Source organism: Rhea pennata, chromosome 19, assembly GCF_028389875.1.
Source record: "Rhea pennata isolate bPtePen1 chromosome 19, bPtePen1.pri, whole genome shotgun sequence".
NCBI classification, from domain to species: Eukaryota; Metazoa; Chordata; class Aves; order Rheiformes; family Rheidae; genus Rhea; species Rhea pennata.
Window position 1 is genome coordinate 7,164,950 of NC_084681.1, and position 16,438 is coordinate 7,181,387.

General features: G+C 44.4%; 2 protein-coding genes across 2 annotated transcripts; one reads left to right on the forward strand and one right to left on the reverse strand.

Moving 5' to 3' along the window:
- Positions 1–1,742: 1,742 nt before the first annotated feature.
- On the reverse strand, positions 1,743–7,100 carry EME1 (essential meiotic structure-specific endonuclease 1; the record flags this gene model as incomplete). The annotated part of the gene is made up of 8 exons (XM_062592105.1): positions 1,743–1,981; positions 2,447–2,636; positions 3,510–3,625; positions 4,157–4,292; positions 4,759–4,880; positions 5,697–5,789; positions 5,987–6,114; positions 6,197–7,100. Coding segments are annotated over 8 exons (1,866 nt in total), but the record flags the coding sequence as incomplete, so codon positions are not given.
- Positions 7,101–7,181: 81 nt separating this feature from the next.
- MRPL27 (mitochondrial ribosomal protein L27) lies at positions 7,182–10,916 on the forward strand. The gene is made up of 4 exons (XM_062591667.1): positions 7,182–7,230; positions 9,078–9,200; positions 9,977–10,044; positions 10,483–10,916. The coding sequence occupies exons 1-4, from the start codon at positions 7,209–7,211 to the stop codon at positions 10,687–10,689; spliced, it is 420 nt and encodes a 139-aa protein (XP_062447651.1). The 5' UTR covers positions 7,182–7,208; the 3' UTR covers positions 10,690–10,916.
- The last annotated feature ends 5,522 nt before the right edge of the window (positions 10,917–16,438 follow it).

The following is a 16,438-nucleotide window of genomic DNA, read 5'->3' on the forward strand; positions in this document are numbered from 1 at the left end:
TTTTGTCTTGATTGGATGCTTACTTTCCTTCAATTTTAATCAGTTTCTTTTTCTTTTAGGAAACCACTATAAAATGCTTCCTGGCTAAATAAAGTAACCATTCACTTCAGTCAGCCAGTGCCAACAAGGCAGCTAGAGCTTAAGAAGAATTTCTAATTTTACAGGCTGGCTTTTTGTGTGTAAAAAGAGGAGGTCTGAGAGACTGCAGAAACACAGTACACAACTGGGTGGCACTGTTGCAGCATCACATACTAAGGCAGTCTGGTAGAAATGAGCTTCATCTTGGGACTCTTGAAAGGGCTGGAAAGTGTGGCCTTTTCTATCTAGAGAAGAAAACTCATATGACAAGCAGTGGGCAAAGGCTTATGAATTATTTACAATTTATCTACAGAGAAAAACAAATAGCTTTTCATAGCCTTGAAAGAATTAAGCACTAAAACAAATTGGAAGTATTTGTATATGTAATGGTCTAAGTGCAGGGTCCAGAGAATAATCACACTGCAGACTCCACTGAGACATGCATACCTTAATAATCAGAATTGCTCCTGATTATTGCTGGTGCCATGACTGAATAATCTAGATCATTTTATATTTCAGCCATCACAGAAGCAGTAAGCCTTCATTCTTGCATAGTCTAATGATAAGGCAGTGGCTCCTGGACTACCTTACAAAGAAAAGCAACAGCAAGAGTTTAAGATAAAGGGAAGGAATAGCTGCACATCTGTTTGGCTTATAAATACATATCTGTATCTATATATATATGTAAAATTTCTTTGTAAGTTTCCCTGAAACACTTGCAGTCTTTGCTTTTGGTATCTAACTTACCACATCCTTAAAAAAGATTCTTGCTTATTATCCAGAAACGTTTGAAAATATGGCAAACAAAATTCAAAGCAACATTTTCTCTCAGCAGAAATGCTTCTGTGCCATCTAGGAGACAGTGCTGCTTAAGTTAGCAAAGTTAGCAAATGCCAATCTAGTAAGACTTATTAATTCAGGTCAAAAGCATGGCAAGGCAAAGACACCTGCCGAATGTACGAGGCTAGTATATCTGTTGGATATTTTTTTCATCTGAGCTAGGACAATTCCAGTGGGTAAATTCCATGCATTGTATGCAGTTTAGTTTACTCTTAGCACTCATCTCAGTAAGTACTTTTTGTAGGAAAAGACCTCAGCTGTCCTTGTGTATACACCTAAGTGCTGATGGCTTCAGGGACAGTCAAGCATGTTCCCCAATCTAATTAAAAGAAAGATTTTTCGGCCAACTGTTTAGACCTCATAATTCCAGCCCATATAATCAGATTTCAAGACCCTCTATAGATTAAGCTGTCTGGAGACTGAATCAGGACAGTCTAAATTTATATCTGAAAATTAGTCTTACTCATTCCCATCTGCCACAGTGGAAAATAGAAACAAGGTTATTTCATGAGATAAAGTTCTTCCATCTTACCATAGTGGATGATGGGGCGGAAGCATTTTGCTTCTTGCAATAAAATTTTTCACATGGGCAAGCAAAAGTTAGCAAAGTTAGCAAATGCTACTTCCATTTTTTTACAAATAGGAAAGTACTATCAGTGCTATAGCCATGTCAAAATCATGCTCTCATGGAAGATATTCACCATCTTTCTTGTTTAAACTCCAGCCAATTAGCAATTTTATCCAACTTTCTTCTACCATAACAAAGACTAAATGAGTTTAAGTCTTTAAACTAGGAATCATGACTCCATTTGTTACTGAAGCACTTCTTTCCAGGAGGAAGATGAATATTTAATCCAGGCAATCAGAAAAATCCTCATCCCTTGGGTTACTCAGTGAAATCTAAACAGAGATCAGGATCATGGGAAGTCATCTGCAGATAGATTCGTCTGGAGAGTTCTGGTCCAATCCGCCGGGTGGTGGCTGTCACACCATCACCACGGTGTACAAGGATATTAGCCAGCATGTTTTTCCGCTCTTCCTCTGAGGAACATTTACTGTAGGCCTAAAAGTAGTACAAATGACGGTATCATCCACTTGCATCCATTGTTCAAAAAACATCAAAGCGACTGCTCTCTTTCACAATTTTCACCTAGTCTCGCTCCAGATTTCAGATGTGAGATCAGAGGCAGATGAAGAACCCACACTGCTTCATTAAAACAGAACAAACTCACTTAAGATTGCTAGGCATGCAGCTACAATAGAAAGGAGCGAACATGTAAACTTGGGCTGGGTGTACGATGGGAGACTCTGTTGGCTTTTCTTACTTAACTGAAGGGAAACCCTTAAGCTCCTCAGTAACCTGCTCTGTAAAACCAAAGCAGTGGGTGCAATCAGTTTTTTCAGTACCTTATTAAACAGTTCATATGGAATTGATGTGTCAGAATTGAATGCCAATTAAATGATTTCTTCCACTCCTTACACTAGTTGACGGCATGCACAGTGCTCAGTGTTTGTGAGGTATCCTTACCTGATCCAGAAGCTGAGGAGAAGGGTACGCAGACACAACAGCTTCAGCCATCTCGGAACTGACCCGGTTTAATTGTTGTATCTGCCTTTTCCAAACTTCTAAGAGACCCTTTCCAGAATGATCCACCTTCACACCTCTGCACCACTCATTCTCTAAGTAGAAAGAGAATCCTGTATTTTCTTGCTCTCGCCTATTGAGAACAAAGGATGGGAAGACGAGTAAGACAATGAAGCTTCGACAGAAATCCTATTCTTGCATCTCTCGTCATATGGCCAGAAAGAGAAGAGAAACATTTCTCACTCTGCACTGTTAGATACCATCAGCACTGAAGTAAATGCTAAAAATGTAATCATATTTTCTCTACATACTTTACCAGTTTCCTTGTAAAAGGGTGAAAGAGCCCAGACAACATGGCCTGTTGAAAAAGGAAAAGAACCAGTCCCGTACTTGGAAACAATCCCAATACAAACCAATATGTATACAAAGTGGGAAAAAGAATTCACTTTCAGGTCGACAAAGCTAAAAATGGCAGGTAAAAGCATTGTTAAGACATCTCTTTTCATGTCCGAGACCTAAAATACAGCTGCCATGACAGGAACGCAAGGATTACGCAAGACCACACAAAATGGCTTTCCAAGCTACCACTGCTTAACGTGCTGCTGTCCTTATCAATGGAAGCAGCTAAATGGTTCATTCTTAGTAGTATCTGTCTTGGTTACATATTGAAAAATAAAAACTGGTGCTGTAACAGCCCCAAGCTTATTTGCATTGCCTTCCTGCTCCTGAATGCAGACTCAGGACAGGACTTTGACATAAAGTGAGAGTTCAACTTGAAATCAAGGTCTGTCCTCAACCCTCCCCAGGCATGACATCATCAATTTCTAAGAAGTAACCGTATTTTGAAGTGGAATCAACAGTTGTTCTGCATTGCCTGCTCCTTTAAAATTCATTATATTGTGTTGCACTTCAGGACAACTGTATACCTGTTATTCCCTCCCAGTAATCTTGAAAGTAAAGCCTCTCCCAAGAAGATATTAAAAAAAAATCTCATCTGCTCACTCACTTGTATGGTGCTTCAGCTACTGCTTTAGTGAACATACTGACAAACTCTCCAAGCTCCTCCAAGCTCTCAGCAAATCTGACTTGGACTTGCGTGTGCAGCAGCAGATCCACTAATGCCTGTAAACAACAGTGGAAACAATAAATGTAACAATTCATCCTCTTATCCAATCAAACTCTGCTCTTGTCTGAAACAAAAAAGGGTTCATTGCATCTGCTGTAGGAGAAGACCATCCACATTCGCCCTATTATGTGAACGGTTAGCTTGAGGCACTCAGCTGTGTAGGGGCAGTCTGTCTCCAGCTTGCAGAACAGCAGTTTAGTGCCACTTCAGCTGACTTAGCTCCTCAGTGAAATGCTCTTGTCCCATTCTAGGACGATACTGTTTTGCACATTTAATTAGTGGGCTACAAAGGGTGAGAAATGTTAACTTGGAGATTCGTATTTCACTGTAAGGAATCAAGATGAATGAGACATGTCAACCCCTGGGAGAGCAGACATGTAACTGAACAGTGGGGAACTAAATCCTAAGAGCCCAACCCACAGACTAACAAAGAAAAACCCAAGAAAAAGCATGATTGGGTCAAATGCTCTATCAGTGGTAGACAAGATCAGAGACAACTGCTTCATATCTGTTCAAAAGGTACTCACGTCTTCCACATCCAGTCTGGACACATCTGGACCAGAATCCTTAGTTTTCTTTTTTCTCCGTTTTCCCTGTTCCTCTGCTTGGTCTCCATTCACTACTGCCTGTTGTAATCTCTTTTTTGACGGAGCTCTTAGAGAGCTAAGAGAAAGACAAGATCACGAGTTTACATCAGCACAAATAGCTTGGAAGACCAGGCTGCTGTGGAGTGCCTAACAATTCAGTACCAACATCCCTACTAGCAGATGTGAAACAGAAGCTGTCAAGGACTATAGTCAACTGTCAGTGACTATTAAATACAAAAACATTACCTCTGATCATGGAAATTCCTCAGCAGCAAATTTTTGGGAGCCAGGAAAGTGTTCAGAGAAAGTATTCTACACTTTCTGCCTCTTTTCATGCTCTACCCAAGATACTTGGTGATATTTGGTAGATTTTGGTGATAGGATAGATGGACCTTTGTTTTTGTTCTTACATAGCAAAGAGTAGAGTAGTTCTGGGTAGGAATACATTTTATGTTCTAGTCTTTGCTAGAAGGAATTAATACCTATGATATTTTTCAGTGTCAGAGACAACATAAAAACCTTTGCAGGGAAAAAAGCCTGACCTGAAATAATTTTCTACTCCAACTACTGCCAGTGCCAGAATCTTTCCAGGCATTTTCTCTCTCACATGAGCCACAAAGCTCTGTAATGTCTCCTTCTGTCCTTCTGAGCAGCCCTGGACTTCCTGAAAAGATCAACATGAAGAAAAAAAAAAAACAAACAAACAAACAAAAGAAAAAAACAATTTGAGTTATACAGCCAACTCTAGGCAGCCCAGCTCTAGAACAGAACAAACTATGGCCCCAATTCTGTATATGAATCTTTGCCAATGAAAAGGTCTGCTCACCTATCTCCTCATGCAGGACTACTGTTTAGTTTCCTACTCTAGAAGGACAATGAGCCTGCTGATAAGCAAAGAAACTTGTTTGAGTCTCAAGCCTTCCCCCAGCATAGCAGAAAAGGAGATTCTATTCATGTAGATTGTGAGAGCTGGATATTTATAGAGTTTTTTCTTTGTACTGAGCTCTGGATTCCATCCTTATCAGTATCAGATCTGTATACTATGTGATATTCTTGAAAAACAAATTCGAGAACAGGCATGAGCGCAAAAATGCATTCCTATCTCATTAACAGAAATACACAAAGCAGTGTTTATATTGGCTGTATATCGGTTGTACACAGACAATACTTGATCCAGTATAAAGCTACAACAGTAAAGACCACCCTTGATCTGTCAATATCTACTAGGACAATGTTACCTCTTCAAAAATCTATGAGAAATTGTAACTAGAAGAGATAGCTTGTACCAGATGATAGCTTTGCATTATACAACCTTGTTTTTGATTCAGTATTGGCTTCTAAAACCAAATTTTTAGTTTACTGGAATCATCATTTCCTTCCCACATTAAAACCTTCCTGCCATGAAAAGAGATGACAAATATCACCCTTTCAGCAAGGCATATTCAAAGAATACAAAAAAAAAAGTCATAAGCAATCTCACTTGTTTGTAGTTATGAACCATGGACAAAAACTCCTCCAAGCAAAGTAGAACCAGGATATTTGGTTCTTCTGTCCATCTACTTTCTTCTTCAATCTGCCAGATACAAAAACAACAACAACAACAAAATATCAATAGACTGCATAACAACTCACTCAACCTGGGGCTCACTCAGAGCTCTGAGGTAGGAAGAAATCTGGAAGACAGCTACCTGGATTGCTAATGACTACTACTATCTAGTGTAAACAGCAAAGGAAGAAAAAGGCAAGAAAATCAAGATTTTGCATCCACACCTGAGATGACACAGCCCTTCTCCTCCAAGTGATGCTGCAGGGAACAGCCTGACTCTCAATCACACATGAATAATTCCCAGACTGCAAAGCACTGAGGACCTGTCCACCACCTTCTATCTGTAAGAGAACTGAAATTGGTGCATGAATCAGGTTTCCATAGCAAGAGCTGGTAGCTAATATAAGGCAAATACAGGATGCGAGGAGAAGTACCTGGATCTAGCACCACTGTTATGTATTTCTGGCATTCCCCTGGTCGCTGAGCTTTCAACATCTTGGCAAGGGCCTTCTTCCTTTCTTTTTCCTGCTCCTGCTGCCTCTTCCGTGCTTCACGCTCCTTCCTCCTCTGCCATGCAGCCTGAGAGACTGCCTCCCTTTCCTTCTGACTATATTTTGACTTCTTTGGAGGGGGAGATGTTTCCAGACTTGCTTCTTTTCCCAAGAACCTGCTGCTTTGGGGTGCAGAGTCTGACAAACAGTCTGGCAGTGGGCACAAAGGTGGTCTCCCAGTACTGCACATGTCATCGTTTCGGCCACTAGAAGACACTTCACCAGACGATGATAGGGCTCTTTGGACCTCGGAAGACTTTGGAAGAGGCTGTCCCCTGCTCTCAGGAGCCAGCTGGTCAGTGCTCTGGCAGAGCTCAGTTCCCCTAGCTTTGCTTGCAGTACCGCCGCCGCCCGGCTGGGGGGCCTCGAAAGGCACAACGCTAGTTTTGCAAGGCCCGCTGCTGTGCAGTTTGCCCTTTAGCCTCTCCGACAGCGGGACGATCTCTACCTCGCTCTCGCTGTCACTGCTCAGCACCACAACCGCTTCCGCGCCGGGGCTGGCGGCCTGGCTGCCGGGGGCCCTTCCCCGCCTCGGGGAAGGGGGCGAGGAGTGCTCCGGGTCCGAGCCGCAGGCCGCCACGGCCCGCTGCGCCGCCGGAGGCGGCTGCTGCAGGAAGGCGAAGGTGGGCAGCACCTCCTCGTCACTCTCCGCCGCCATCCTCAGCGCGCCCTTCCCTCGGCGGGACGGGGGGACGCGTCCGAGCAACGGCCGCGCCGCTGAGGGGAGAGCGCGCGAGTGGCGGTTGGTCCGAACGTTCGCGCGCCGGTGGCGGTTGGTCCGGACGCTCGTGCGCGCGCGGGTGGCGGTTGGCCCGAACGCGCGCGTGCGCGCGCGTTCGGGCCAACCGCCACCCGCGCGCGCCGGAAGCGGAGGAGACGCAGCGCCGCGGGGAAGATGGCGGCGCTGGGGCAGCTCTGTGAGTGCGTGGCTGAGGCGGGCGGGAACCGGAGCTCGGCGGGGGGGGGGCCGTTCTGGCGGCTCGGCGCCACCGGTGCTGAGGCCTCCCCTCTGCTCAGGCCGCCAGCTGGCCTGCGCGGGCTTGGCAGCGCCCACGGGGCAGGGGGCCAGGGCCTGGGGCTGCCCCGCCGCCGGGTAATCCGGTGACTGAGGAGCTCGGGGGCGTCTCTGGTTCACCCTGCTCAAAGCAAGGCCAGCCCTGAGCTCAGGTCAAGTCGCCCCGGACTTTATCGGTTCTGATCTCAAAACCCCTCCAAGGATGGAGGCTTGCACAAGCTCTCTGGCAGCCTGATCCGCTGCTTGACTGTCCTGAAGTGGGAAAAAAAAAGTCACTTGTGGGAAAAAACACTATTCATATACACTACATAAAGATCAAACAGCAAGGGGGGGGGGCGCTTTGTCCCTGTGCAGTGCAATAGCTGGGATGCCTAAAAATCCCTTTTGTTATCCAGAAGTGTTACAGTTAGGAATATTGCCATAATTCCTGTGTGGAGGTCAGCATTTTGAAGTGCTAACACTGATTTCCAGTGTGACTTCTATCGAACTGCAAATTCTATCTCTCAGTATTTCACTCTATGGATAGACTGCTTTTCCCCTGTGTTTAATGCATTGAGATTTACTTTTTGTTAGCCAGCTTTTTTTTCGTACAACAGAAAATGTAACTTTGGAATCAACTACAGTTCTTTTCTTGCATAAAAGTTAACTGTATTCTAACTCAGTGGAATTTGTGTATATTAAACTTTGTAAACCCCATTCATCTTTTTCCATTTCTCTGTAATTTGTTAAGTCTCAGCTCCTTTTCTGTGCTTAGCAAGTACCAAGCATTGAAGTTAACCATTCTATGTAGAGTGATTTCCCTCCTCGCTACGATATTTTACCTCACTGAGTATCTATGATAATTTAATTAAGATTAAATGAACTCAGTGCTTCTGCTTTGAATAGGGAAACAATAATGTTATGACAGCTACTCTTTACTAACCTGCTGCTGAAGAGGCTAGAGGTATTTAGAAAAAAATGGGTACGGCTGCTGACTACACACACACACACACACACACACACACACACACACACACAGAGTTGTAAAAAAAGTAATTATATCTCAGTATTTTTTTTTATAGAGAGATGTTCACTGAACGGTCAGCTTTCTTGATAAGAAGATCAATGTATTTACTGAAAGTGCTTTTTTTTTTTTTTTTTCCTGAAGAACAAACTTTGTGGTGTGAATGATACTTTGTGTTCCACAGATATTGATTCTGTAACTGCTTCTTTTTCCTTGACTTGTCCTGATTGTAACTCAAGGAGCTGTATAAAATGCTTAAATTTATTTTTGTTCAGTGTAGTAATTATATCCACACTTATACTTTCCTGAATAGGAATCTTAACATTTTGTAGTCTTACATATGAGACTAAGTAAATCCAATTCACAGACCACAATTTGTTTTTTCTCAAAGCTGTATAAGGTTGCTTACTCAAAGCAACCAGTAACCTCAGTAGCTCATAGATCTACAAGGCATTACTGGAATAGAAATTTGTATACATCCTTTAACACCATTGCCAAGAGTCTTATTCTCCCCTGGGTAGCAGCAGTGCTTGAGATGTAGCCTCTTTGCAGAAGATTTAGTCCATGGTGGTCTAACTATGACTTAACTTAGTACTAGTATTTTTCTCAGGGAAAATTTTTTTCATTTCTTTTGTCTTTACTTTAAAATTTATATTGACTGAAAGTCTTTTTTCAACATTAAAAGGAAGAGATTAAAGTTTTTCAGTTGAGACTTTTTGTTGTTTTTGTTCTCACTCCAAATCTAGTTCTAGCTGCTCCACGAACAAGCCTGATTGCTGTGAGATGTGCTTCTAAGAAAGCTGGGGGCAGCTCAAAAAATTTAGGTGGCCGCAGCCCTGGGAAACGTTATGGAGCCAAAAAAGCAGATGGTAAGTAAAGGCATCTGTTTAGTAGTCTTATCTGTGTTCCAGTGGGTTCTGCACAGGATATCCCCTGCCACACATGTCAGATGTGTAACTGCCAAGTGTTTCAGAAGGAGAGTGGCCAGGGCTCTCTTTCAAGAGAAGGGAAATTAGGTTCAGCAAAACCTCACCATCAACAATTACAGCAGTCACCAGCAGGAGGGTAGGGTGAGTCAGCTTCCCTCTCAGATGGGCCTCCATGCAGCCAGCTGAAATTGCCTGTAGAAAACATACTTTGATTCTAACTTTACCTCTCTCTGGAGAGTCTAGAAGGATGAGTACACTGTGGGGCACCCAATAACTCAAATGCACTTTTACTCCATGCTGTTTTCAAAAGCAGGGCATTTTAGATGTTTACAAAAGGGAGAATTATGAGGCTTAGCAGAAGCCAAAGTACAGATTCATTCAGCTGAGTGCTTAATAATTAGTAGGTTTGCTGGTGAAAACAAATCAATGTAAAAGGCAATAAAACAAATTCCTTTAGCAAACAGAAAATGCCCTATACCCTACATGTAATCTTTTCAAAGATTAGAATTGCTTTTCGACATTGTACATCAATTACCCTCTATTTCTTGCCAATTGCTTTTTTTTGTTTAGATGCTTTTAGAACTTGAAGTCATTTTTCCGTATAAAATCTCACAGAAGGCTGGTTTTGTAAGTCCTAGAACTGTTTGTATTCTGCCAGCTCCAGAGCCTGAGGGAGCTAAATTCCCCAGCAATCTGACTGTGCAACTCTGTTACAGGTGTGTTTGTGCACGCAGGCAACATTTTGGCTACACAGCGGTTGATACGCTGGCATCCAGGGGCTCATGTAAGTTGCTTTTCCGTCTCTTTTTGAGTTCTCAAGAGAACAGCAGACCACAACAGGGTCCCAAAGTCAGTGCTTCTTCTCTTACAAAATGTTACTTAATTTCCTCCCCAATATTCCGTATAATCCTGAAATTTGATTTCATTACCTGCTATTCCTTAGTCACAAAGCCTGCTTAGAATCGAATCTGTGTGCATGTGACTTGCAAAAGGACTGAGAGTTATGAATATCCTGAAAGACTTCTGTAACCTAATTAGGTTCTATACTTCAGAGTGGAATTAAAAGAAAACCACATTACTTGCTTCCAGCTATTATCTTAAAATACAAAGCAGCAGCTGCTTTTGAAGCCAAGACGTCAAACAAGGCAGACTGATGATCAGATCTGCTTTAGTGGTGCATCTCCAAGCTTTCCTTTCTAACGGTGTGCTTGTCCTCTTCTAGGTGGGGATGGGACGTAACAAGACACTTTATGCTCTGGAGGATGGGATTGTGAGATACACTAAAGAGGTCTATGTACCTCCACCCCGCAGCAGTGAGAGCAGGGAGGTGATCTGTCATCTACCTAAAGGAGCAGTTCTTTACAAAACCTTCATCAGTGTTATCCCTACCACAGAAGTAGGAAGCTTCAAACTGGTCAACATGCTCTGAGCTTCCTACATCATGTAGGAGCAGCAGGTGTGAAGGAACTGCTGGGACAGATCACTAGAGCTGGTCTGGCATCTTAGGACACCATATGCCTGGAAGAATATTCTAGCTCTGAAGATATTTGTGTAGGACTCTTCTTGCTTCTAAAGCACACGTGGTTGGTACTTGGGTGCAGGAATCACCTGCTGGCATTTATAAGAGGGTTTAATAAATGCTATGGGTTTCTTGAGTGTCTTGACTGTTCACAGAATATATGTTGCTTATGCTCATTTAGTAAGTGGAACTGTCTTTCTCTGGAGAACCTGGTCCACTGTTTCCTTGGATTAATTAGCCTCAGAATCACTCTCATATCAGTTCTTTTCCCACTAATAATTTCCTGTCAAGTTTTAATCATTTTTAGACATTACTGCTGTATTTGTCTTAGTTTTAAATATCACACAAGAGGACAGTTATGTGCTTCCACTAGCACATAACTCTACATCGTAGAAAGCTAGGTTTTCTTCTTAATAACTAACTAACTCATTTCACTGATTAACTCCAATACTATCCCTGAAAGTGTTCCATTTACTAGCCACATGAGGTAAGTTTATATTCCTAAAGCTAACACATGACTAGTTTTAGAGTGCCTGGTGAGGAGCACAAGTCTGGGATGGTATTTGAAACTCAGCAGCTGGAGGCCATGAGGTGTATCATAAAGCCATAATCCAGACTATCCTTTTATCTTTTCTGAATCATTCCATGGTTGCTTATTTTGCTCAAAAAGACAGGAGTCTTTTTTTCTGGTGGCCACACTGATGTCACTTTATCTACAGCTTTGTAAACAATTTTTAAAACAACTGTTTCGCAGTAGAAAACAGAGTATCAAAATTGGTAGTGTAAGGGTGCCAGCACTGACATTACTAGATTGTCTGCTCTGCAAAAGAGGACTAAGTAAACTGCGTTAACCACATATTTCCACATTTGCTTCTTTATGTCCTTCATAGAAACCACCAGCCATTTGCTTCACGCTTCTGTCCTTTCCCAGCTGCACGTCCAGTCAAACAGTTCATCTTGTTAGTCTCTAGTTGCATTCAGCAGTGCAAGTAACATAAGCTCCTGGATCTTGAATCTGGAATCTCCTGGACACCTGAATCTTTATCTCAAGTTCATACAAAATTGCTCTAAATCCCAGAGGAATGTTGCTGTTAGAGCACGTAGTGATGCTCTGATGCAGATTCATTCCGTTATTCTCAGGGATTCCCACTTGGTATCTTATATGCTGATAAAGAAAACCATTTTATAACCTAAGAAATAAGTCAGATAGTAGAACATGACCACCTTCTGAGGTCTAATACTCGGTATGCTTGGCAGTACTTGCCACAGCCTCACAGAGGTATGTTACACTCAGCTGCCTCAACAGGCTCTGGCTGAGCAGACCTTCACCTTTGCTTTGCTCCCTGTGTAGAGCAAAGCAGATAGTCTCTGGTAACAGTACATTTGCCAGAGATAAGAGCAAGCAGTCATCCCTGGTTATTCTGGACGAATATTTGGGAGCAATATTTGGTCGTGGCTCTGCTTTTATCCTTGTGCTGCAGGATGGAAGTCTCCATTGGCCAAGTCTGACTTGCCTGGGTGTTTCTTGGCTGATTGCAAACCTGGGCGAAGGTCTCAAGTTTGGCTGCTCCCTGCAGATGAGAAGGATGTCACAGGCACTTCTGTCATTGACACCACAGGAAGATGGAGTATCTTGGGGTTGAGTCCTTACACTGCTGTGTTCCTCTGAGTTTGGTAGCTGACAGGGGCCTGGAAAGGGTCTGGTGTGCCATGTCTGTCCAAGGTCTCTGAGCTTACTGCTGTTCCTGAGAAAGCTGGAGGATGCCTTAGAGCGTGCTCATAGGGAGGTGGCATCTAAAAAGGAGAAGAGTATTACAGCTGATCAGAAATAACAAGGAGATTGTCCTACCTCTTCTGAGAGGAGGCAACACAAGACTCATAACCATCACATCCCTGAAATTAAATTCTTGTAATCCTTAACGTGCTGCTGGCTGGATAGATGAACACCTGGAAGATTAGCGCTTAGCACGAGTTTGTAATGTAGTAAGGCAGAAGTCTACTGGAACAGCTATAGTACATTCCACTTACTCCTGCTTCATACACTCTATGCCAAGCTGCTGTTCTTCCCTATCCCACGTCAAGGATTTGTCACTATTTGTTGCAAATGCAAAAAACAGCAGCAAAAAGGCTTTATTATTTATTTATTTTTTAAAGAGAATTGTTGCTTGCTTTCTTTTGACCAAGAATAAATTGCTGTACAGGTGCTTGTATAAGCACCTAGAAACCAGATTTTCTGTCTAGATTATGATGTGGAAGAGCTCCCGCTGCAGTGCACGGTAGGGCTTATTCACTGCTACCATGACTGCTGAAGCCAGCTGTGCTAATACCAGTCAGTGCTGCATCACCCCCTCCTAACTGTAAATGGCATTACCCTGCCGTCCCTCCCCACTTCTGAGCAAGTCACTTGGGCTTAGATCAAGAAGTTTTCAGTGCCCAGCTCATCCTTGGGGCGATCTGGGCCTTACTTTCCTGTGCCTTTAGCACTCTGGTTTTCGGGGCAAGTATCATTAGTTACAACTCTGAACCACTGAACACTGAGCGCCAAAGGGGACAAGTGCCAAGTGGCATAGCGCTGACCATGCCAAACTTTTTGATGCAGCTTTAAGAGCTCAAAATTTAGGTAAATGGGTGAGCCCTTTAGTGCCCTACTACAGGTTTCAAATGTTTCTATTCCACTTTAGTCAATAAGGCCTTTTTGTTCAACAGGAGTCTCTTGGCAGACGCACTTGCTTTTCTTTGTTCTGTTGGGGGAGGTGCAACTCTTAAACATCCTAACGGGCAAAAACCTCTGGCTCATAAATAAGCCATAAGCATTTCAAGGTAACAGTGAGGGGACTGTCAGAGACGGTCCGTAGGGAGAAGGGAGCAAGAGACCTTGGAAGCCTTACAGATCTAAAAATAACATCCCCAGCTTGGACTTCTACTGAGCAGATGACCCAGGGGGGCTGCCCTTTCATCAGCAGCTCTGCCCTTCCTCCCTGCACAGGCATTGCTGCAAATGCACCAGAAGAGATCAATCATTAACCGCACAGATGTACACAGCCAGAGCCTCCTGGAACACTGTGTGCCTTTGCCAGAGATAAAGGCTATTAGAGAAAGACAATTGCAGAGAACAGAGTCCTTTGCTACTGCAAATTGCTGAAGCAAGACCTAGATACGGAGCGGAGGAAGACTGCTCCTGGGCCCCTGCCAGCTGAGAATAGCCTTGTGCATGGGACGGCTTACCTCCTGGCAAGGGTCTGCCCACAGCCCAAACCTCTCAGCAATCATCTGATGGATTTCCCGCTGGCGATCTTTCTTCCGCACACTCTCATAGCTTGGCAAGCGAGGCTGTTCCCAGGAGGGGAGTTGGTAGCTGCTCGGGGGTCCAACGCAGAATAGTTCATCTCCCTAGAAATATCCAGCCCAGAAGAGAAACCTCAATGCACTGGCCTCTATCTTAGTTGGAAGTTCATGGCCTGGCATCACCTGAAGTTACTTCAGAGTGTGGAGTTGTGAGCATCCTTCCTTGGATCCTGAAAGCAGAAATCTGCAAACCCTCCCTAGAGCCTGATCTTGGAGGTAATTACACCACAGTCTTGTGATGCAGACCTGCTTTGCAAGATCCCAGGCCAAGAGGGATCTGCCTGGCGCTAAATGCCAGAAGATCTCATGCCAGTGGGATGTAGCACTCTGTGGTCCTCCTCAAAGGGCTATAGCATGCAGACAGCACTTCTCAGAGTTGCTGTGGATACTGTAATACCCAAGAGCCTCCTAGGCTTCCATAACCAAAGCCTCTCTCCAGGTTCACCAGGATCTTTGCTACCATTTCCCCTGCACCCAGCTCCTGTTAGGGAAGACTGTCAGCCAACGTCACCTGCATGCCAGGATTCTCAGCAGCACTTTCCAGTTGTGACGCTCCATGTTGGGGTCCCACCAGCCGCTGGTTACTGCTGAAGTACGGAGGGGGGCAGTCCTGTAACAAGGGGTTAGGGAGGAAAACGTAAGTGCAAGCAGAACTCCCTAACATCCTGCCTGATAGCAAGCAGCACCCAGCCAGCAGGCAGCCTGCAAGGGACAGCCCAGGCAGCGCGAGCTGGAGCGGCTCGCTGCTGGCTTAGGCATGTACTGAAGTTGCTGGCAACAGCGCCTGGAAACAAGCCTGCTCGGCTGCTCCTCGTGCTCAGCGGGTGCATTTGTCACCCTAGCAGGGCTCAGTGCTCTCCTTTCGGTTTCTCGCTGTGCTCAGCTTTGGCAATCCCCCACTGTGCTGCTTTAGCTCCGGGGGGGAGAGCTGTTAGCTCTGCCTGCCTGGCACACAAGGCTCTCAGTACTGGCAGTCAGCCTGCAGCCTGGCTAGTTACTGATGCTGACTGCTATGGGCACCTCCTCACCACGCAGCACAGGGCCCTCTCAGCGTCCCCAAACCAGCCGACATCCCACCTGGCACAGCGAGCAGAGACAGCAGCCTGGCACCAAAGGCAGAGTTTCATTCAAACTCAGCAGAATTATTCTTGCTTGGGGAATGGAGGACAACAATCACCCAGCTATTCCACTGGTAAGGATAAAAGCTCAGTCATATGCTCAAGGTGACAAAATTTGTAAATGCTTATCTAGCAAGGAAGTCATTTCAGGATAACACGGCCAGCAAATTCAAAAGACAGTAGCCATTCTGTTCCTGAGCAAAGAGTCTTGCCCCAGTTAAACTGAATTCCCTGTCAAGGTGTTGAGCAACAGCAAGCAGAGATCCCTCTTGTGGGGAGAAGCCCCTCGTGTGAGAGCCAGGACTTGAGTTCCAGGAGCTTCTTTGTTCCCAGCAGTAAATAGCCCAGAACCACCATGTTATCTGCAGAGAAAGCGAGGTGGCAGATTGCTGTCCGGAGTTCAGTCAGGACAGTCATGCCTAGTGCCCGTGATCGCAAAAATCCACATGAGCCTTTCTCAAGCACAGAGGGTTTTATGTTCCAGCTGGTCTAGTTCCGTCCCCGTGGCATCAGCAAGTTCATACTTCTTGGCAGCTGGAGGCTCAGTCTGCGGAAGCAGTTTAAGCTCAAGTGGGCTCTTGTTGTCTCTCTGGCCTCAGAGCAAATCCCATCCAACTCCTGGAAAATGTTTCCCTCTACCTCTTTTCCCTCCCTTCCTAACTGGTGGCCCTTCAAGAGCAACCAGGGACATAAAGTGTGAACTACAAATTAAAGAATTACTTTTGCTATTAACAACTTAGAAAACATTTGTTTCAGCCCTACCACACAATTACAGAAACCACAGGGAAAAACAGGTGGGCTGTGCATACAATTGTTCTTTGTTCTAATACTGATCAGCAAAATCAATACTAGCGCAACTGTACCAGCTTGAAAGCTGCCTCACACCAGTAAAGCAGCTTCACCTTTTCTTACGAAAATACATCCTATGCAAGGATGGTACTGCCATGGACCCTGCAGACAGCTGAAGCAGTAGAAGTAGTTCCAGCCCCTCCCTCCAAGAAGACCAATCTTATTCCTGCAGGAAAAGACCTATCTATCTATATATATTCCCTTCCCATATGTAGCTATTCACATCCACATCCCTCTATCCACACTCCCACTTTGCTAAAGGTGAGATGCCTTCTCCTTTAGCCACCCACCCAAGAGCCAAGCCCAGCCTCTGTGAAGGCTCTGTGTCTTACTGTGGTTTCTCTGGG

Excerpts from the sequence above, each read along its gene's own strand:
- MRPL27 (XM_062591667.1), top strand. The coding sequence starts at position 7,209 with ATGGCGGCGCTGGGGCAGCTCT. Across the intron at positions 9,201-9,976 it reads TGGAGCCAAAAAAGCAGATG|GTGTGTTTGTGCACGCAGGC; the intron begins GTAAGTAAAGGC and ends ACTCTGTTACAG. Across the intron at positions 10,045-10,482 it reads GCTGGCATCCAGGGGCTCAT|GTGGGGATGGGACGTAACAA; the intron begins GTAAGTTGCTTT and ends GTCCTCTTCTAG.